Consider the following 22,271-nt stretch of genomic DNA (forward strand, 5'->3'; position numbering starts at 1 on the left):
TCAGTGACATCACCCCCAATTCCCCTGCCCCGCCCCAAATTGAAGACTGCCCTGGTATTTGGAGAGAGACATTTTCATCAAGCATTCACAGTACACTGGTGGATGCGGACAAGCTCTGTAGGTAGTGTGGTGGTGTTGGGACTGGAGGATCAGGCTGTAGACTCTGCAATTAGGTTTTTTTATTCCAACTTGTGTTTGCGTTGGTAGTGCTGCTGATATTTTGCACAGAGGCCAGCACACAAAGTGTAATCTTGCTATGCTGCTCACAGAAAAAAAAACGGATCATCGCTTTTAATCTAAACGCTACCAATTCCATGAAGGAAGAATAATTTGAAAAACGCAAAGGTGCTTGTGCTCTGCAACAGAATTTTTGTATATATATATATATATATATATATATATATATTTTAATTTTGTAAGAATTTGACTGTTCTCCTATTATCACTTCCGGTGTATATATTTTGGTTATGATACAGACTTTACAATTGTCTTACCGAGCAAAACTCATCATAATCTAGATAAACCCTGTAATTTAGTGTATATGTGGCCAGTCTAGTACACTCCTATTGTACTCTGTCAAAATAACTGTGAGAAATAGAAAGCGGACAGATGGCACCGTTCAGTTTTTGTGGCTGCTTTGCATATAACCAAGGTGCTTTTTAAACTTATGAATAAATACATATCTTTGAAAAACGTCTGATAAAGGGTTGTATGCTTGAATCACCAAATGCTTAATCCACAATGGGTTTAGTGCTCATTTAATTTTCACAACACACATCCTCACACCCTAAAGTTAAAGTGTTTGTAACAATGAACCAAATATATTCATTTGGACAACCTCCAAATTTGGATGTGAGGTTAAATGGCTGCATGTGTTGCTATGCTTCTCTGTATTTTTGGCTAAGATCAAGTGTAAATCTCTTCTTCATAAGACATTCTAGAACTGTTTTTTGTCATTTGGCTAGTGGGTGGCCTTCACACCTTTACGATTTGAGGGCCCAGGGTCTAGGCTGCACCCTCCACTATGTTGCAAGCATACATTTCGGACCTGGTGGTGGCTCGGTAATGAGGCTTGTGCACGAGGCACATAGAAGTGTACAGTTTGTGTGTGTGTATCTTGGGTTGCTATTCATGAGGGTATATCATGCTAGGCGCACCTAGTACTAAGAGGTGAGCAAAGGCCAAGACATGCTGAGACTGGTGCTGTGTGTGGAAAATAGCAGACTCAAACTTTGACGGAGCAGTGAACTGAAAGGTGACTACAAAAGCACCCAGTTCCAACCTTGGCGTGACGGACCGGGATGGTCCAAACATAGCACATTAAGGTGCCGTTGGTCATCACATTTTTATTTCAATCCCTGCAATGGCCTTTGAAAGCAGCATTAAAATAATTCTGGTGTTTAGTTTATTTAAAAGTCTCTCCACCGCACGTGGATGCTATAGAAGATCTGAACGTGCTCCTTCTGCATTTTGGCATGATTAAAACATTGTCTCAGGGTGCTGAAGTTTGGGGCTGTCCTTGTTGCCAAAACGTCTGCGAAATCACGGGACCTTATTAATTGGTAGTTTTAACATCACATGGAGTGAAATGGCTGAGAACCATAGAGATCCTGGTTAGCATAACACAAGCTGCTATTAGGAGCGGCCATTTATTGCCATCCGGTTAATGTTCAAGGACATTTTATTTGTACCGCGCACTATCACCACCGGAGTGGTCCCCTGGCGCTGTGGCAGCTCTGAAAGAGGAGGAGTGGTTGAGTTAGTGGGAGGAAGCAGGAAAATTGCAAGAGAGCAGTGATGTGCTGTTGGCGGCCTCAGCCCGGTGGGTCAGTTGGCTTGGCCTGGGGTGTTTGCGGTCGGTAGTCGTCGTGTACTGTTGTGCAAGGCTATGTGTGTTTTTGTTTTGTTGTTGCAATGTAGTGAAGTTTGTGCGGTTTGTTGTTCTGTAGGTTTTGGTTGTTTGGTCTGGAGTTTGAGAGGTGTCTGCAGAAAGGGAAATTGTTAGTAGGGTTGGATAGTTTGGTCTCTATCCTGAATTGAGGCGCTCGGCTTGCATAGTCTCCCCTGATGCGGCTCTGTCCTGATCTGGGTCCGACTGGCATACAGGTTCCTTACTCCTCTGGCCCCCACCTCTAACATGCTCACTCATAGCTCCCCTTATCCTCCTGTCATACTCCTGTGGGCAGTGCACCTACCAATGTCAACATCTCAGGTAGTGTGGTGATTGCCAATATCTAGATAATTCCACACTACTGTGGTACCTTGTGGTAACTAAGGGGCGGGCGAAAGTGTTGGTGGGATTGTCTGGGGTAGTTGACTCAGTCTCCGTGCGTGCCGCCTGTGTTTCAGTCTATCCGGTGTCACCCGTCCAGGTGCCGTGGGAGTTACTCTCTCGGGTCGGGGATGTCCGTGTCTTTTCAGTTTAGTCCTCCTTTTTCTGGTTTTGGTTTCCAGGTTTAGTATGTGGTGTTGTAGAGCCAGGTTTTTAGTGATTTCCTGAATTTTAGGTGATCTTCAGTGTTTCTTATTTCTTTTGGGATGTTGTTCCAGGTTTTTGCGGCCAAGTGGTAGAAGGAGGTGCCTCCAAGTTTTTTCTTAAGGTATGGTTTGAGTTCCAGGCGGATTTCGTTGCTTGATCGGAGGGGTCTCGTTGGTTTGTAGACTGTTATTTTCTTTTGTAGGAATTCTGCTCCTTGTCCGCTGATTGCCCTGTGCATTATGCACATTGTTTTGAAGGTGATGTAATGTTTTACTGGGAGCCAGTGTAGTGTTTTTAGGGCTGGAGTGATGTGGTCTCTTCTGAATAATTTGAGTAGTCTTGCAGCTGCATTTTGGATCTGTTGCAGTTTCTTCAGGAGGTATTCTGGTATTCCGAGGTAGAGGCTGCTTGCATAGTCGGTTTTTTTTTTTGGTTTTTTTTTGTTGATATAATTAGGGCGATGATAGTGAGTGTTTTGTGTGTGAAGGAGAGGAAAGGTAGAATTCTTCTTGCCGTGTGGAGGAGGAAAAAGCATTTCTTCACTGTTGCATTTATTTGTGGTTCCAGGGTTAGGTTGTTGTCCATTAGGACTCCCAGATTTTTTACTACCTTCGATGGTGTTGGTGCGTTTCCCATTTCCGTAGGCCATGGGATGGTGGTTTCGTTGGTCTGTGGATACGATCATGATTTCTGTCTTTCCTGGGTTGATTTTCAGGTTGTTGGCATCCATCCAGTTGAAGACTTCTTTTAGACAGTCGGTTAGGGTTGAATGGTCGGCATCGGTGTCTTTGATTTTGTAGATGATCTGAGTGTCATCTGCGTAGTTGTAACATGTAATGTTGTATTTTTTTTAAGATTCTGATGACCGGAGTCTGATAGATGTTGAAATATAGTGGAGATGGTGACGATCCTTGTGGCACTCCAGTCGTTAACTCGTGGAGTTGATTTGAAAGGTTTTATCCATACGGTTTCTGTTCTGTCTGCTAGAAATGATTTGGTCCAGCGTAGTGCTGTCTGTTATGCCTATGTCATCTAGTCTTTTGGTCAGGGTGTCGTGACTAACTGTGTCAAAGGCTGCGGAGAGGTCGAGCAGAATAAGGGCTCAGGTAGTGTTTGAGTCTGCATTAGTTTTGAGGTTGTCCCAGATGGATAGTAGTGCTGTTTCCATCCCTCTCGCTGGTCTGAAACCGATTTGAGCTCGGTCCAGCAGGTGGTGTTTTTCTACGTGTTCTTGGGTTAGTTATACGTAGGTTTCTAGAAGTTTTGCTGGGTACGGGATGTTGGAGATCGGCCTGTAGTTGGAAAGGTCATCTACGTCACCACTTGTGTTTTTCAAGAGTGTCTTCATGTATGCTGATTTGAAGATCTTCTGTACAGTCCCTGTTGATAGTGATAGATTTAGAAGGTTTCTGTAGTGTTCTGCTGGCGATTCTTGCGCGAGGATTGATTTGTAGATGCCTGGGGGGGACAGGGGTCCATGGGTGATCCCGCTTTCTTGCTTCGTTTTACCAGCATTGCGAATGCCTCTGCTGATATTTCAGGAAAGCTTCAGAGTTTGTGCTGTGGTTCCGTTTTAGGTTTGTTGGGTTGTATATTGTGGTTGGTTGTGCGTTTTTGTATGGTTTGACGGATGTCATTGATTTTTTTTTTTTTTAGTGGTCTGCCAGGTTGTTTTCTGAGGGGGTTGGGGTGTTATCGCAGCCTGGTGGGTTTCTCATTTCTTCAATGATGCTAAACATTTCTTTTTGTATGTTGGTGGCATTGTTTATTCTGTCATCGTAATGTCTTCTCTTTGCCTTTTGAATTTCCTTCTTGTATGCACGGATTTGTTTCTGGTACAGTGTTTGTTTTTTTTTTTTTTTCCCTGGGTTGTATTCTTTCCTCCATTCCAATTCCATCTTTTTGTTTTCCTTTTTCATGTCGTTTAATAGTGGGGTGAACCATTTTGCCATTGCTCTTTTTTTTGATGGAGTGAACGGTTTTTCTGGGGCGATCTTGTCTATTGTATCTGCGATCCATTTATGCAGTATCTCTGCTTTCCCGTCTAGGTCAGCTAGCTCCAGTTCTGTAGTTGAGGGTTTCGTTCATTCCAGTTGTTCGAATAGGTTGCTTTCTTTGACATGTTTCCAGTTTCTTTTGGTGGTGGTTGTGAGTTTCAGATGTTGGATGTAGGCTTGGGTAGGCAAAGTGATCACGAATGGGATGATGAGATGGTCGCTCCACCGTATTTGTATCGGAGGTGCCGTGGTATTGAGTTTTTCTTTGGCAAAAATTGCGTCTAGGGTGTGTCCTGCCGAGCGCGTTGCTCCTTTGACTAGTTGTCATAGTTTCATGGTGCTGAGTTGTTCAATTAGTGCATTTTGGGAGTTGGCGTGGCTGTCTTCAAACCAGATGTTGAAGTCCCCCAGGATGATTAGGTGCTCGTGGTTGATGGCTAAGTTGGTGATGGCTTCTATTAAGTTATTGACGAATGTTGCATCATATGTTGGTGGTCTGTATACCAGGATGAATGTGATGTTGGTTTTTGGGCTCGCTGTTAGGTGTATTTCCATGGTTTCGCAGTTGAGGATGTTAGTGGTTTGTCAGTTTTTATTTTCGAGTGTTCTTTGAATGCTATAGCGATGCCGCCTCCTTTTTTGTTTTTTCTGTTTATTTGTAGGCATTTGAAGTCGGTCAGAATTTTGTAGATTCTGTAGTTTTTGTAGTTGTCGTCCAGCCATGTTTCTGTGATGAACAGGATGTCAATGCCGTCGTCGAGTAAGTCGAAGATCTCTGAGTGTTTTGACATGGATCTTGCGTTTATTAGAGTGCAGTGAAGTTTGGAGGTAGTGTTTGGTTTGGGCTTTGTCGAGGTCGTCTTCTGCTCGGTGTTGAGGTTTCCTTCCTGGTCGGTCACTTGTTGGGCTGTGGGATTCGGGGTGTCAGCGTCTTCGAAGAGTTGTAGGTTTTGTCTTGGGTTTTTTGTGTTTTTATCGGGTTCGTCTTCCGGGAGTTGTGGTTGTTGATTGGGAGTTCCTTTTGCTTTGGTGATGTAGGGGGTTATTGGGTCGGTCATCTGTTTGTTGTTTGTATTGGTCATCCTTCTTCTACTTGCTTGTGTTAGGTTGTTTGATGTTGCTGCTTCTAATGTTGGGTTGGATTGCCGTGGTGGTCGGTTATCTGCGAGGTATGGAGTTGGGTAGAGGGATTTTTCTCTTCTCTCAGAGTTCCTTCGGTTTGTGTTCCTGTCTGTGGGGATCCAGTCTATGGTTGTTGTTCTAGAGTGTTTGTTCTTTCATCTCTTCGTCTTTTCCTTGGAATGGGTCATTTGCGCGGCATTGTAGGATTAAGAGTTGTTTAGTCTTTGTTTGGTGACGTCTAGTTGGTCCTGATTTGGTCTGGTTGTCTTGTGGCGGGTGAGGGGGTGTCCGCTACTAGTTTGAGCTCCGTCTGTGGGTGGTATTCCGGCTGGAGTTGGCGACTCGTTCAGTCGCTGTCCTAGGAGGGGAAGGGGGGGTGGTAAGGGTTATTAAGTTGGGTGTTATCGGTGGCTCTCTTTACTGTCCGTCTCCCTGAACGCGGTTCTGTGGGTTGGGAAGGGTATCTGCTGGTTGGAGGGTGGCTTGGACGGGCGCAGCTACGACTTTTGCCTTGTGATGCAGTAGGCCCTAGTCAGAGTGACCCACCACCGTAATTCACTGGTGGCTTCTGTCTCACTTGAGAGTTTGCTAAATTTACGAGTGAGCTAGATTTGAGATACCTGTATAGTGGGAGAGAGGCTTATCAAATTGAGACACCTGTACAGTGGGAGAGAGGCATCTCAATGCAGTTTGGAGATCATACAATGCAATTTGGGCACAGAGGCCCTGCTATCAATGCAGTTTGGGGTAACGGGGGTGATCACATTGATAAACATTGGTTTTGCCAAGTGGTCGGATATCTAGGGTAGAGCTGTACCTCTCCCAACCCAAGCCACCCTACCTTACTGGTCCTTGTAGTTGCTGGTTGACAGCTGGCCACTGGTTTCCCTTGCAGACACCTGCTGACGGTTCCTGGAGCCGCCTCTGTTGGAGCCGCCCTTGGCGTTGGGGCCCTTAGCCGCAGGGTTGCACGGGCAGAGGGCTGCCCTGGGAGGACCCGTGATGAGGGTGAGAGGGCCAATGAGAATGTGCCTGGGCGGGTTGGGAGGCAGGAGGGAGGGGAAAATGGGGGGGCTGGGATGCAGCTGGGTAGGTGGTGGCAAACTGGGGGGGGGGAGGGGGCGGGCCTGGCTGCGGGTGTTTCTGTCCTTGTTGGGGGGGGGGGCCTGGGGGCTGCGGGCCTTACCTGGGTAGCTGGTGGAATGAGCCGAGTGGCTCACGCAGGTCTCGGGGCCTGGAACACACATCTGGTGCTACATAAATATACCAATGTCATATTAACTTTGTACGTTTGGGAATTTATCAAAATGTAAAGTAGGAAACCGCTTGGAAGATCTTTTGATGCATAGTGGGTCATATGTCATGCGATTACAATGTATAGTTTACATTTTATGTGGAAGCTGGCATGCATGCCGTACAATTGTATGGCGTAGTGCCTTGTTTGTTGCTCATAGGTAGCACATGCTCGCTCTTCCGGTGCCTTTTTTTTATTTATTTTTATTTTTTACGAGCTCGAATGAATTGAATCGCTGCATTGGGTGCATGGCCCGTGTCAACATTACTCAATATACTGACTGGCACAAGATTGGGTAGGTGTCAGGTGCCCGTCTCTGGTGCTTCTTGGCCGGATCAGGGGCCTGGTTGCATTTGGGATCTCGCAGCTGCTCCGGCTGCAGCGTACGTTTTCGTGATGTGTACGTTTGCTGCTTTTCCCTCGGTGTTGGGGTGAGGCAGGGATTAATTACTGACTGGCTGAGCCTGGGGCCGGTCTGGACCCGGTTGTGCAGGTTGTGCCTGCCGTGGACGGTGTGATGCATGCAGAAGGTGTGCAAGCAGCAGTCTGAGTGAGACGTGCATTAGCCTCGCTGGAGGGCGTTGCACAAGCGGCAGGGGCTTCCCACGGGAACACGACGCATCCACTGAAATATATTTTGTAATTTCCAGGACTTCCTGCAGACAAATGCATCCCGTAGCAGCTGACGGCCATGGAAACCCCCACGCAGGTACGTACTCTGTGTCCAACAAAAGGAATACTATTGTCGGTGTATATGGCCCTTCTGACCGGAAAGTGGGTGTCCTGCTGCTTGTTAATATTGAGTAGTACATTCATCGGTGTTGCTCCTGTGATCAACCCCGGATAGGTTAACGTTTGTCGTCCAACTGTTTATCGCAGTATACACAGGACGGCCACGGACTGGTGCATTAACCTACTCGGTTACCAGTTTTCGAAGGTCTATCTTGCAAGTTCACATTTCCACGGAGTGTGTCTTAGCCCACATACTGGGATTCAGGCATGTGATCCGTATGTTGCACACAGCTATGCAGCGAGTTTATTACATTTCCATGGCGATATCTAACCGCGATTTGGCCCCGTTGTGCGCATTTTGTAGACTGGTCTCGTGTGCATTGACCCACTGAGTTGTTTTACTGGCTTTGAAACCGTTGACCCACATGCTATACATATATTAATGCAGTGAGTGCTGGAGCCACTGGCGTATTTAGTTACTGTCTTTCAATGAGAGTATCGTGTTCCGTGTTGTAAAGGAAGGAAACCAAGCCAAGTTGCACTCAATCTTGTAGTGGCGAGATGGGGAAAAAGAGTGAAAAAAACAAGATCACACAGAGTGGGAGAGGAAAGGAATTGATCCACAGAAACCATCCCAACCTGCAGATAACCGATCCTAAGCTGGAGGCACAGAACTACCAGCGAGACCACTAACCACCCCCAGATGTTTTGCAGCCCTATTGGGCATGATCAGTGAGCTGTGGCTTGGAACTCCGACAAAGCAAGCTCGTGCCTTGGCATATCCGTGACACAAAGAGCGACTTTGCAACACGGATTACGAGCTTTTGAATTAATCATAGTCGCTGCCAATGGCTTCGGACAGCCTGCCATGCCATCATTTTGCAGCTTGCTATGCTAAATGGGACTAACCAATGAAATATCAGGTTTGGCCCTACCTAAAGCTTTTCTATATTTCAGTGTGGCAAGACAAGGATGGCGGTTGTTGCCCCTGAAGTCGCGTGCTACCACCATGACGAGAGATCGTGTCTGGGGTTGCTTGTGGCCTCGTACAAAAGGGACGTGACCTAGCAGTTACGGCTGGTCTGATCATTGTGGGGTGGAACCTCTGTAGATTTGCATCTGGTTTTTATCCTCCAGGAACAGGCTAAACCACGATGGAATGTAAGGCAGAGATATTGGCAGTGTTATCATTTCAAAGGTTTTCATGTAACATTAAGGTAACTCAACCCTAAACGTGTTGTCTTGGCCACCCTCCGAAACTGCCTGAGACTTTCAGTTTTTGCTAATTCTATTTCATAGATTTAACACCTGCGTCAATCAAGCAAAAGGTGCAATTTCAAAATAAAAATCCTTGCATTGGATGTTTTTTCCAGGAGTAAAGACTTTATTGATGATATTTAAGAAAGGAAAATGTAACTGGATGCGGCAAAAGGCTGGGCCAGCAAGAATTGATGAATATAATGAAGATACTGAGTAGGGACCTTCAATTTATTGAGATTATTAAAGTTTGGGACGAGAGGCATGGCCGTATTTAAGGACTATGTAAATAAAGTGGAACTAGAAATGCATAGAAAATGGAGCCAGCTGAGATCAATTAATGAGGCAGAGCTGTTTAGAGGAGCGAGTCTTTAAAAGTTCTTTGTTGAGAAGGATGGATAGATTGAAAGGGATCTGAGGCATAAGGTGGGAGACCAAGAAACGTTTCAGGACACAGTGCAACACAAGTGATCTTCTACAGCTCACCTGCCCTTTTGGCAGCCTCCTTGCGCTTGGCAATAATAATTTCTTATATAGCGCTACACACCCATAGGTCTCAGAGCGCTGAAATAACAGAAGACCTTATTATCCCACAGAGTGGTACTCAATTTATCAACCTCGGAAGGATGAAAAGCTGAGTTGACCCTGCCGGGATTCGAACCTGCCACAGCAGGCTGCATACAGATATCGGGGGCGAGCACTTGGCTCATTGTGCTATCTGACCAGCTATGCAACAAAAGTTGATAATTTGGAAGACAAGAAAAAATAAATGATACAACTTTTTTTACATTGCACATCTGGAATCTACAGAAGTGGGAGACTTGGGCAGAGGGCAAGGGGCCATGTATTGCGAGACAGAAAGAGAAGACTCCAGTATGGGTATTTGGCACTGGGTAGAGCATAAATGCACTGTGTAATGCGTTCTCACCTTGCTTTGCTTCTCTGGGTCACTTTCAATACTTTTGAAGACTGAGAAGGGTGCAAAGAGTAATTATCGTTTCCGCTGTGCTTTCCTCAAGGCCAGATTTGTTTTACACCATGTGCAAAGCAAATTAATTCCTGTGGAATCCGCCTCCATTTACCACATGCAAATCCTCTTTCTAAAGCAGGAGGAGGATTATTTAGGAATCCATTGTAAATGCTGTCTGGAAAGACCAGTTGGCAGTCAGCATTTACAGTTTTACAAAACGGGGCATAAAATGATATAGGCGATTTTGCCTGTTTTTACTTTTTAATTTAGCAATTCCATACGTTTTGTAAAGGTATGGAATTGCCTGCAGAGGCCCAAACCGCATGCAAGTGCTAACGTTGGTGGTCCCCTGCATGGAGATTGCCCTTGGGTGGTAGTGGTGCACGCTATAAATCAACATAACATAATATTTACACTTCTTATCAAACAACCCCCATAACGTACTCTTAGGTTGGTTATGAATGAAGAGAACATGATGCCTAGGCAAGATGGGCAATCTGGAAATGAATGAATGCATGCAGGAAGCGGTTGCCGGTCGAACTGTTTCAGAGTGGAAGTAATGTGGCGAAATCTTCTTAAAACAACATAAGCCTTCATTGGCTGTTGTGGCAGTGCACATTGAGGCATAAATTAGTTTTCAAAAATTGATTAGCAGAGTTTGCTAATTAAAATGTTCTTGATTAGCAAAAAAACCCAATTGATCAATATTGTATTAATATTTGTAATGTCACCAGAGGTATTTGTACCCAAGCGATAAAATGAGCAAAAATACAGCAGTTTTGTTTACTGATGAAGTAAGACATTAGTCAGATGAGTTGTGCCTTGCAAATTCTTTAAAATTCTACTTGAACCTGCAGGTCGAGTAACTTTGTTTACCTACTCGACCTCAGAAAAATACACTTGTCGCATGGCAACACATTTAAATGTGCTTTCTGTAAAAGGGTGCATGTCACCACACACCTTTTGTTTGGCATACTGCTGCCACCCAGATGCCAGCCATGCACAGTGAAACTTGTATTTTACATTTACGGCAAACAAAGTAAATGTTAAATAAAAGTTTCAAACATCCCCTGCAAATGGTACTCGCCCTTCGTACAATCTACTAGAATATGCTAGTGGCCGAAAGGACATTGTGAGCCCTGGTTGAGTGTCTATAAAATGTAAAAGGTTAGCTGCATGAATTGACACAAATAGATATGATAAAAAAGCTCTGGAAAATGTTTGGCCTGTTCTCTCCCACAGGTGATAATATATAATGCAATCGTAATCCTAGAGCAAAGCGAGCTGTGGAGGCTGACTACAGTGTATGGTATTGCAGTAGATCTGTAGATGTACTATTGACCGCTACTTTGCGTTAACATCTAGTTAACTTTGTATTAATTTTTTAAGAGGAATTGGCACCCTGACAAGGGGAGCCAGCCAATGAAGTTGGCTTGGGCTGTTAACTTGGGCTGCCGCTGGATTGCAGTTATTTGAAAAAGAAAATCAATTATTACCTAGCACTCCCACATAGGTCTTTGGCAATTAGTATTACTACTGCACGCTCTCTCCATTAGCCCCTTTGAGCTTGCAGCGAACAGAGAAGAGTGGCAAGAGCAGAATGCAGGGCAAGTTGTGCCTTCATCGAACAGGGTAACGTAAATAGTTAACTTTGCTACACAAGTGCCAATTTAATTAGCAAACCTACATAATTGCATAAAAAATTGCTATGCAACACTGCTTATTTTATGCCTTGCACATGCTGACCTATGCAAACTATAGCACCAATTGCTTTTTTGTCCAAACTGTGGAGGGTGTGTGCAGCTCCCACTGTTCACACTGAGGGGTCTTCCAACCACAAGCACGTTGAAAAAACTGTGTGATGGAAGTAACCTAAACTGCCATTATCTAGGGGGAAGATGGTAGCTGGAGTTAGTCTTGCCTGACTCAAGTCTGGTGAGCAGCCTGCGCTGCTGCAGGCCTGAAAAGGCCATGGAACGACGTGGGAGGAGTCTTCCTTACAAGTTGTATTGGTTGGTAGTGTGGGAGTCCCAGAAGCCCTGTCCTGCACGTGTGACTGGAAGGACAACAATGAATCGAAGTGGAGAGGCCAAGCTATGGAGAGAAGGCAAGACTGAGCAGGAAGCAAAAGACGTGACCTGCTGGGGCTGAGGAAGCCGACGAATGGAGTCCTGATATTTGAAAGCAATCGAGGACAAGAGAAGCCAATGCCTTGAACCATCACTGGAGTGAAGGCCCATGGACAAACTTCTGAGGCAACAGGGGAGGAGACGTGGGCAGGACCCACAGACCAAGGAACAACTGGGGCTGAATCCCAATGGTGCTAGGCATTGGAAAAAGCCCCACTGAGAACATGCTGCATTCTGGAACTCAAACCCCTAAAGCACCTTATGAAAGTGAATTTAGTCACATGTTCACCTTGAAGAGGCAAGTGCCAGATCTGACGACTTTTAAAAAACATGTACAAATATTTGTGTCTAACTCCCTTGGTTAAGTTTTCATTTGTCAAGCCTATCAGATAGGGACATTTGTCAACGATAATCCATTTTTTTTCATTTTATGAAAGTTTGCTTATTTTTTTTTTAAATTTACAAACCCCTTTTAATTGCATAGTTTTCGTAGTTGTTCAATGTGATACTAGAGTGTTTGTTTTGCTTGGTTTTGACATGCCCCACCAATGGAAGAATGCTCAAGGGATGTGTTAAAGACAGGTAATTTGGTGAGCCCTACTTTAGGCATGTGATCCGTAGCTATGTAGTAGAGAGCTTATCCTTAAGCAAAGCAATGGTTATGGTAGCTTTGAGATGTGAGATTTGACCCAAAACGTACACAGGGATGCAGATTTCATTCTGACCCATGTATGGGCTGGAGTGAGGTTTGAACGTAGGCTAGTCTGGTGGGTAATGGCTGCTTTGTCTTTGAAGCTTTGTTTCTTCAGTTACAGTACTAACATTGCCTTTAGACTATACATCCTTCTGTATACTTTGCATTGCTGAATGTTTTGTGATTTCAAACTTTTTTTTCTATCAAACGTTTCCAAAATGTATTTTCACTTCAAATCCAACACCAAATATCATTCAAAGCTGTGGAGGAGAGCTTTGTGATTCGAGGTTGTGTGAGGATAAGAGATTTGATCAGAATTTGTTCAGTGAGATTTAATTTGAAACAATTGAGGGTGATGGGGAGGAGGGGAGCAGGAGAATAGATCCAGGGCATGGCGCTTTATTTTTTTCAATGTTTTTTCTGTATGCCTATCTTTTGGGTCAGTGTAAGGTTTGATCCTGAACTGGAGTAGCCTGAGATTTGACTGAGTCTTTGTTAGGCAACCGCATTTGATTTGGAGCTACAGGATCGATGCACATTTTCTTCAGACCGTTTTAATATGCATTAATCGAGGTGGTTGAGGAAATTTAATTAGCAAATTTAGTTTATCATTTGGAGCAATATGGAGAGACACTGCCCATAGATAAAAATTACAAGTTGCAAGCTACGTAAAAGCCATAAAACGTCACTCGCCACATAAAACACACACACACACACACACACACACACACACACACACACACACACACACACACACACACACACACACACACACACACACACACACACACACACACACACACACACACACACACACACACACACACACACACACACACACACACACACACACACACACACACACACACACACACACACACACACACACACACACACACACACACACACACACACACACACACACACACACACACACACACACACACACACACACACACACACACACACACACACACACACACACACCCCCCCCCCCCCCCCCATTTCTTACTCGCCAAGATTCAATTATCACTAGCCAATGGCTAGTGGCATTGGCAAATGTTGTCCTCTGCTCTCCCTCTTGCTCCACATGGAAAAACGGACTCTGTACTTCCCAGAACACACTTGTTCCGGGAAGTAGAGTGTCCGTCTTTTCTGCTTCTTAGATTGGACAGGTACGTAGATGTAAAAGTAAATTTAGAAGGTTTGAAAAGGAAACGTTTGTAAGAAAAAAGGGTGAGTCACTCTGCACTCATGAAAGCCTTGTCTTTAGCTCGGGCGATTGAGTTGTAATCAATATTATTATTTTTTTTTAAACATCCATATTTTAACTGGCGCAAAAATGCCAGGTTGAGACCACCCACAGCCCCACTTACCCAAACCGCCGTTCCCCCTGCCCTCTGCCCCAAAACAATATTGCCACACCCTCTTGCACTTTCACTGCAAAACTGTAAATGGTCGATTATAAAAACTGCTGTGAAATATGTTGGTAAAAAGACTGGATACATAAAGAACAAGGGGCATCCTGCCAATAATCCATGTAATCCTCCCTCCTCCCCCCCCCCCCCCCCCCATGTTCCTCCCAATGCCCCCAGTCAGTTGATGGTGTGGAAAAAAACACAATTTAAATCCTCAAGTAATACTTCAAATGGCAGTTCTTTTAGTAGCAAGATCAGAGGTGCAGATTACCACTGACGCGGTGCTGCTACAGGGTATTCAAGGAACTCTTCTTGGACTAGCTTTGATTGGTTAAAACCAAAGAATCTCCTTTCTGGTCTTTGCAGCCACAAAGTGCAAAGTAAGCATTTCTGGGCAAGGTCAAGGTTTTTCCAAAAGGAGTAATACAGTAGCTCGTGGCAGACCCGTCCTCGCACATAGAGCGATCTCCCGCTTTGGGGAGCATCTATGCTTCATGCTTCACCAATGATTGAAGGGGATGTGGAGACAGGTTCCCCTCGCCGCCTTTCATTTGCGATACAGGCAGACTTCCGATGGCATACTAAATTCCTGCACCAAATAACCACCTAGAGGTGGATAAAGGACTGGGATCTCCACTGCACTATCCATATTCTCTCTCCGCTCCTGCTGACTATTGACCTGGGTTTTCTCCTGGAAGAAAGGATTCTCAAGATCCTCCCCGTGTATCTCTCCTATCCTGTGGAGTTAGTTCCCTAGGAGGCGGCTGGTCCCTTATATGGGATATTTTGCCAGAAGCTGTCCTTGATGCTCTGTCAAGACAGGCACTTGGAGTATCTTGTATAAAATCCACCAATCACAGCTTCATTAGGATTCAGGGTGTTACTGCACTCTTCCTGTGAATCTGTTCTAGGACTGGATCTGGAATTGCTTATGGTAGCCTGTGCCTATTGACCAATATCTTGTCCTGCTTAAGAAAGAAGCGGGTATTGATGGGAAGGACCAAAGTGGCCTTGCACTCTTACACCTCCTTTCACTCACCTTCCTGCAATGACGAGGACAGGGACCAAAGCACATTCCATGCACCTACAAGCCCTTCCACTGGTATGTGCCTTCCTACCCATGCAACAAATAAAGTAGGTGCTACTGTCACTGAAGCCGTACCCCCAAATGAAAGCCAGTGTTGGGGGGGGGGGGGGTGGGGGTGGGGGGGGTAGTTAACAGAGCAGGCATTATTGGCTTCTCCCAGTTGAGGTCAGAATGAACGCCCTCCACCCCTGTAATGGTGAAACTGGTAATCCTGCACAACTTGCAACTATGAGTACTCAAACCACATTGCACTTGGCATGCATACGGAGAGTTTAAATTAATATATTCCAGATGAGTCAACTGCAGATGTGGCAGCACTGCATATGTCACTTCCTCTCTGATGTGGCACGGCGAACTGTGTTGAAGTAGCACGAACTTTTCTAGTCTGAATATAACAAACACGCAAACCACTTCAGTGGCGTGGTTGTTTTTATATGTATATTAGCACTTTCATGGCAAAGAAATAAAATATCCTATTTTGCCACGTCAGCCTCGGGGGGCGGTTAGATTCCCAACTCACCGTGCGTCCGCTGGGACCTCTTCATGGACTCATGTCGCAATCCTGTCCTCGTCGCCACCTGAGGCCCCTGAACGCAGCTCGTGCAAGTGCACTGGAGAACCCTGCAGAGGAAGGAGGGTTCGAGAGCGGCAATGCCATGTGGGGGGAGGTAGTAGTGGTGGGGAAACCAGAATGAGTTTACAGAAGGTAAAGCGGATGGGAAGGAGAAAGCAACAGGTATGGGAGACTGGCTCTGACCTCGGTTACAGCACCGAGTTTACCCCAGCATTGACGTTGATGCCCATCCGTGCTCTTCAGACATGTTGTCATGAGTTTTGCATGCTGCAACTGTTTCAATGATGTGATCGCATATTGTTCTACAATTCTTTGACCAAATGACGTTAGAGCCGGTAAATGGTGTCTAGACTCCTGTTCCCTTCAAACAGTACTTTAAATGTGCGGGTCCTACCTGGCCCTCAGTACCTGCACTTCTTTTTTGTGTGTAGGTTTTGAGTACCTGCACTTCTCAAAGCCTGAAAAGCAGTACTGTTAACTAGGTGACGAGATGAAAATGAAAGCATTTCTTTTCACTTCCAGCACAATGAAGGACTAAGCTCCTGCAGCCTTTGCTGAGGAAAGCAGAGCCTCCCTCTTCTCTCCACCACCCACTGTACCCATAATGTCTTCTTTAGGGCCCACCCTGCAGAACAAAAGGAGAGACTGACCTGCAGCTCCTGACACCATTTCGCTAAGTGGGATCCACCTGTTAATGCATGGGGTCTCTTGAGAGTTTAACGAGGAAACGATTGATATGGAAAGCCTGGGCAATTACCTTTTTAAGCTTGTTTCTTAGCTGTATCTTTTCTTATATGTAAATGATATATTTATATCGCACCCAGGGTGCGGCAAGGCAAGGGAGTGGTACATGGGAGGACAAAACAATGATCTTACTAGGCCCAGTGACATTGAGAACGTGGAAGGGTAGGGGAGCGGGGAGAGGGAAGGGGGAAAGTGCAAGGGGCAGGGGAAAAGTGGAAAGTGCTGAACACATGATCGAAAAAAAAACAGGTAGTGCGGCCAGCAGGTGCAAGAATAAGGCGCAGACATTGGGAGTCAATTAGTGCAGGAAGGGGACTGATCAGACACTGAGAGATGGTTGCATTACGCTGACGGAATCAAATTTAAAGTTGGTGACTTGCGAATCATTATACTAACCTTGTGGGTGGATACACTGAGATGTTTCAGCAGAACATGCTCCGAAGGCCAGACTCCAAAGTGTTAAAGAGGGTGTGAGAACATAACTGAAGTGTGTGTGTGTGTGTGTGTGTGTGTGTGTGTGTGTGTGTGTGTGTGTGTGTGTGTGTGTGGTGTAAGGAACTCAAGTGACAACAGTAAAGACAGACACAAGTGATCACAGTTTAAAGGTGTTTATTGAATTTTATAATGGGTATGATAGTTTATTTATATAGCGCCTATACACAATGTGTTTCAAAGCACTTCAAGGCAAAGGAGGGAACAAGGGGAAAATACAATGACATTCTTACAGGCCATGAACAGTAAGGATGTGAAATTAACTATCATACTCAACCTGACAACATTTCAGATAGTGCCAGAGCTAAGTCATAGATGAGGAAGGAAGGGAGGAGGAGAGTGGGAAGGAAATGGAAACAGACAGGCGATACCGTACTAGACCTGAAGACATTTCTGGTAGAGCTGCAGAAAAACTAATGGTTAGGGAGAGGGATGCAGAAAGGGAGGGTAAGAACAAAACAAGCGACTATCGTACTAGGCCTGACGACATTTCAGATAGTGCTGGAGGGGCTAGAGGTGGAGGACAAGTAAGGGGAGGGGTGAGGAGACCGACTAGGTTGCTCTCATACTAGGTCTATGGACAATTCTCATAGAGTAAGTGCATAGAAGGAAGTAAGGGGAGGGGATAGGAAAATGGAGAAGGGGAGAGGAGGAGAGAACCGAGAGTAAGCAGTCAAAAAGAGTGGAGAAGCAAGAGGGGAGAGCAAATACAATTGCAGAAGTCAGTAGTAACACTTAATGTTGCAAGCAATACAAGATGAAGATGGGAACAGCGTAATTCGGGGCCACCGTGAGTACAAGATGCAAAGGAAGTCCAGCATGAGGGTTGAGAAAGGGTGACACACTGTGAATCAATGAAGTCCTTAAAAGTCAAATCTAGCATTGGCCACAAGACTGTGATGGTGAAACAAGAATGTATCAGAACAGACTCCTGCAGAAGTAGGCTGGAGTGGGAGCAGGGTAGAAGAATCGAGCAAAACAGGCAACACCTGTGTGAAAGTAGTGGGGGGGGCACAAGGGAACATCACGGGGGGGACTGGAGGGGATGGGGATGGCCTGTGGGGACAGATGCGCTTGACTCCACCAATGGGTGAGATAAACGCCTATTCGAATGGATTGTGTCCTCCCATGTATTCCTCATCTTATCATAATCGTATCCCTGCTCTGCTGCTTCAGAATTTTTTTTTCACCAGGGGGCACCAGGGGCACTGTAGTCGAGACCACGGAGTCAAGTCCCTCAAGGGCCGCCGTCAAGCGTCGACATCATCCGCTGTATAAAGCGCTCGAGCAGCGCCCGTTACCTCAGTTCCGTTTTTCTGAAGCAACTGCTTCGTGTTCCGAACGGCGCATCAGAAATTTCTTGGACGATGTCCTCGTCTTCTACTCCCTCCACAACCAAGACAGGGTTAAAAAAAAATGTCTGAAGTGTGGCAGGAAGATGTAACCGACCCCCATCGGAATTGGCTCTGGTGCCTCAGCGCAGACCATCGGGTTGACGAGTGCGGGTCCTGCCAGGCCATGCCCAATAAGGCTCTTAGGGAACGCAGAGGTAAGCTGGCGGTGGGGGAGGAGAAATACAAGTCTTCAAAAACACAAAAGGATTCGGATGAATCCAGTCGAAAATCTCGTCACGAGTCGAAGGTCGAGAAAATCTTCGACTAAAAAGTCAAAAAAGCGACGTCCTAGATCATCTTCCTCCTCGTCCTCCTCTGAGAGGAGAGTGACTTACCCATCAAAGCACGATTCCCCAGAAAAATGGGAGGTCTTCAGGGCTTCGATGCTAAAGGTATTCAAGAAGGCCCCCTCTAAGTTGCAGCGTAGTGATCATGCCTCTTCCCACTCTAAAAGTGACAGAGGAAAATCAAGATCCAAACGCGAGAGTTGTGAAAGAGTCAAGAGTGTCTTTGCGGGAAAGTTCCCCGACGCCTAACAGAAGCGGCATCAGCGCCGAAGCCAAAACTCGACTTGACATTGTCGACGACCATAGCGTCGAGACCGCTGACGAAGATGACGTTGACACCTTTAGCTGTACCGTAGCCTCCTTCGACACCTTTATCGAGGCCTTCTTTGATTCCAAGGCCCAAGTCGACACCATGGTCCATACCTAGACCAATTCCACCTTTACCTGAAAGGGCTTTCAACCCTCAACCTAGACAGGAATTTATTTAATCCATGTCATCTATATATGAGGAACATTCCTCTGAAGAGAATGTCACTCCAGCTGGAGTTCGATTTGGAGCCAGAGAGGTCCCTGAAGAACTAGTGTACCCACAGTCTAAAATAACAGACCTTTATGACGGTCTACAAAATGCCAGTGGCTTAGACACTTCACCTGAAGTGGATTTTGTAAGGCCAGACCCTACAGATCATGCTGATCCCAGTTATAGGAATCTTATGGGAAGGGTCATTGATTTTATGGGTTGGAAAGCGGCCTCCCCGGATTTCGACCAGGATGACTTGACTGACATCTTGAGTGAGGGTCCTTTTTAAAAGATCCTGTTATATCTTTCCATAAGGTACTGCAAAAAAGGGTAATGATAATTGGTAATACTCCTGATTCGATTTCTGCAGTAAATAAAAAGATGGTACCAAAATATAGACCAGCTTGAGATCCCAAATATTTATCCAAACACCCGTCTCCTGAAAGTTTAGTGGTTCAAGCTGCAATCTCCACTATGCAGTCGTCTTACCCATCTATACCACCAGATGTGGACGATGATAAAGTTGATGCTTGAGCTCGGAAAGCTTTTTCTTCGGGCAGCATGGCCCTTAAATCAATCAATTTCACTTGCACATTAGCAAGATTTACTTATACCCTGTGGGACTGCATGTCATCAGCGGCTGAACGCATCCCGGAAGGTGAGGAACATGATGGCTTCCTGGCTATAGTGAAGGATGGTAAAGAGGCTTCAGTCAGGATTGACACTGCGGATAGTATAAGCAGGTCCATGGCATCTAGCACAGTCTAAGAAAATCTGGGTTTGCACCTGATGTACAATCTAGATTACTTAATATGCCCTTTGATGGCTTGAGGTTGTTTGGCAGCAAGGCAGATGAAAGCTTGGAGAAGCTGCAGATCTCGAAAGCGGCAGCAAAATCACTTAGTGCCGCTATAAGACAGCCTCACCACTCTTACGCAGGCTCATCTTCCTGGAAGAGTCGCCCCTTTTGTTTCTACTCTTTTGGAAAAGGGAGGGGGCAGGCTAGTCAAAGAGGCCAACAGAGAAAAAACTTTCCTGCTGTAAAAGGGAGAGGTGCTAGATCAGCCTCAGCAGCGGCGACTGCCTCCTCAGCCACTGCTGCAAAGCCACTTTAAGGTCTTCACCCACAAGACCCCGTTGGGAGGCAGAATCACTCAGTATCTGGATGAATGGCGGGGCACTAGAGATAGTGACCCGTGGTTACTGCCTTCCTTTTCATCAAAGACCTCAAGATCATCCACCGGGAGCCAACTCTGTAAAAATTCCAGACCCTCTCCTTGTGCAGGAGATTTTAACCCTGCTAGAGAAAGGTGCAATAGAACATGTACCTGTAGCGGAAAGGAACAAGGGTTGGTACTCCCCCTATTTTCTCATCCCCAAAAAGGATGGAGGATTGAAACCCATCTTGGACTTGAGAAATTTGAACAAATTCCTCAGGAAGGACAAGTTCAAGATGGTGGCCCTTTCTCAGATCCTTCAGGCTCTTCAGCTTCAGGACTGGCTGGTTTCATTGAACCTTCAGGATGCTTACTTCCATGTGCCAATCCACCTCAAGCACAGAAAGTACCTGAGGTTCGCAATTGGTGGTTCTCATTATCAGTTTCGGGTTCTACCATTTGGGCTGACCTCCGCACCAAGGGTTTTCACCAGCTGATGGCGGTGGTGGAAGCGAGTATCAGAAGAAGTGGGATTCATGTCTACCCTTATCTGGACGATTGGCTAATCAGGGCGAGTTCATCCGAATGAGCCCAGGAACATTTGGCCTTGACCTGCCAGTTCTTAGTCTGAGCCTCTCCCTAAATTACAAGACGTCACAAATGATTCCAAGCCAAAAACTCCAATTCATTGGAGCAATCCTGAACACTTCCTCAGGTAAAGCCTTGCCTCTCGAGGAGAGAGCTCACCACATTCTGCTGATGGTAATGAAGTTTCAAAATGCCCAAAATCTACCGGCTTTCGACTTTCTAAGGTTGTTGGGCCTCATGGCATCCTGCATTTTTCTGGTGCCAGAGGCTGGATTGAGGCCAAGATGCAATGGGCTCTCAGGACTCAATGGTCCCAGTTTTCAGGGGAGATGTCAGATCACCTACAAGTCCCAACCAAAGTGACTCAAGATCTCCTATGGTGGGCTGGCAAGGAGAATATCCTCAAGGGGGAAACTCTTTGGCGACCATGGCTGGAGATAACAGTAGTGACGGACGCCTCAGTGGGGAGCCCACACCAACGATCTGACAATCAGTGGTCGTTTGTCTCCATTGGAGTCCAAAATACACATCAACCTTTTGGACTAGCGCTGAAGGCCTTTCTGCCCTCTGTACAGGGAAAGAATGTCCTGATAATGACGGACAACACAGTGGCCATGTTCTACCTCAACAAAAGGAGGCATAGGATCACTCCCACTGTGCAGAGAAGCAATGCAGCTCTGGTTCTGGGCAATGCAAGAAGGAATCTCTCTATCGGCAGTTCACCTAGCCGGAGAGCTGAACACAGCAGCGGACGCTCTGAGCAGGCAGAGCACAGTCTCCCACGAATGGCAGCTAGCTCAGGAAGTCCTTCAAGAGATCTTCGCCCTTTGGGGAACCCCTCAAGTGGATCTGTTCGCGACCGGTGCCCACCGGAAGTGCGAGCTGTACTGCTCAAGTGAATTTCCTCCAAGAGGAGCTCTAGGGGACGCGTTTGTGGTGGACTGGGTATTTTCACTCCTCTACACGTTTCCTCCAGTCCCTGTGATTCCTCAAGTAATCGGGGAGGTTGAGAAAGTTCAAGAAAACCATGATCCTAATTGCCCCGGATTGGGCCAGGAGGACGTGGTACTGAACCTTCTGGACATGTCCATCTGCCCTCCAATATGTCTTCCACAAAGAGTATCTTCTCTCACAAGAGGAAGGTCGGGTTCTCCATCCAGAGGTCAAGACACTCGGCCTTCACGCATGGTTTCCGAGAGGCTGAGATATAAGGATTGGGACCTCCCGGATGACTTAATGGAGATTTTGCTTTCGGCCAGAAGGCCAGCAACAAAATCCCTGTACCGGTGTCATTGGAACAAGTTCAGTAACTGGTGCAGAGATAACAATGTGGATC

The 22,271-nt window shown here is 46.0% G+C and overlaps 1 protein-coding gene across 3 annotated transcripts in view; it reads left to right on the plus strand.

Moving 5' to 3' along the window:
* Window positions 1–22,271, plus strand: part of PCSK7 (proprotein convertase subtilisin/kexin type 7) — a 434,758-nt gene that overhangs the window by 59,024 nt on the left and 353,463 nt on the right. For 2 of the 3 annotated variants that reach the window (XM_069614474.1, XM_069614475.1), the window contains one exon: window positions 7,543–7,601. The exons of the other annotated variant lie outside the window; for it this stretch is intronic. In XM_069614474.1, the coding sequence (XP_069470575.1) occupies window positions 7,584–7,601 (18 nt within the window). In that variant the 5' untranslated portion in view covers window positions 7,543–7,583. The remainder of the gene's footprint in view (window positions 1–7,542; window positions 7,602–22,271) is intronic. 3 annotated transcript variants of the gene reach the window in all.

This window comes from Ambystoma mexicanum, chromosome 9, assembly GCF_040938575.1.
Source record: "Ambystoma mexicanum isolate Mex_15411 chromosome 9, UKY_AmexF1_1, whole genome shotgun sequence".
Classification (NCBI taxonomy): Eukaryota; Metazoa; Chordata; class Amphibia; order Caudata; family Ambystomatidae; genus Ambystoma; species Ambystoma mexicanum.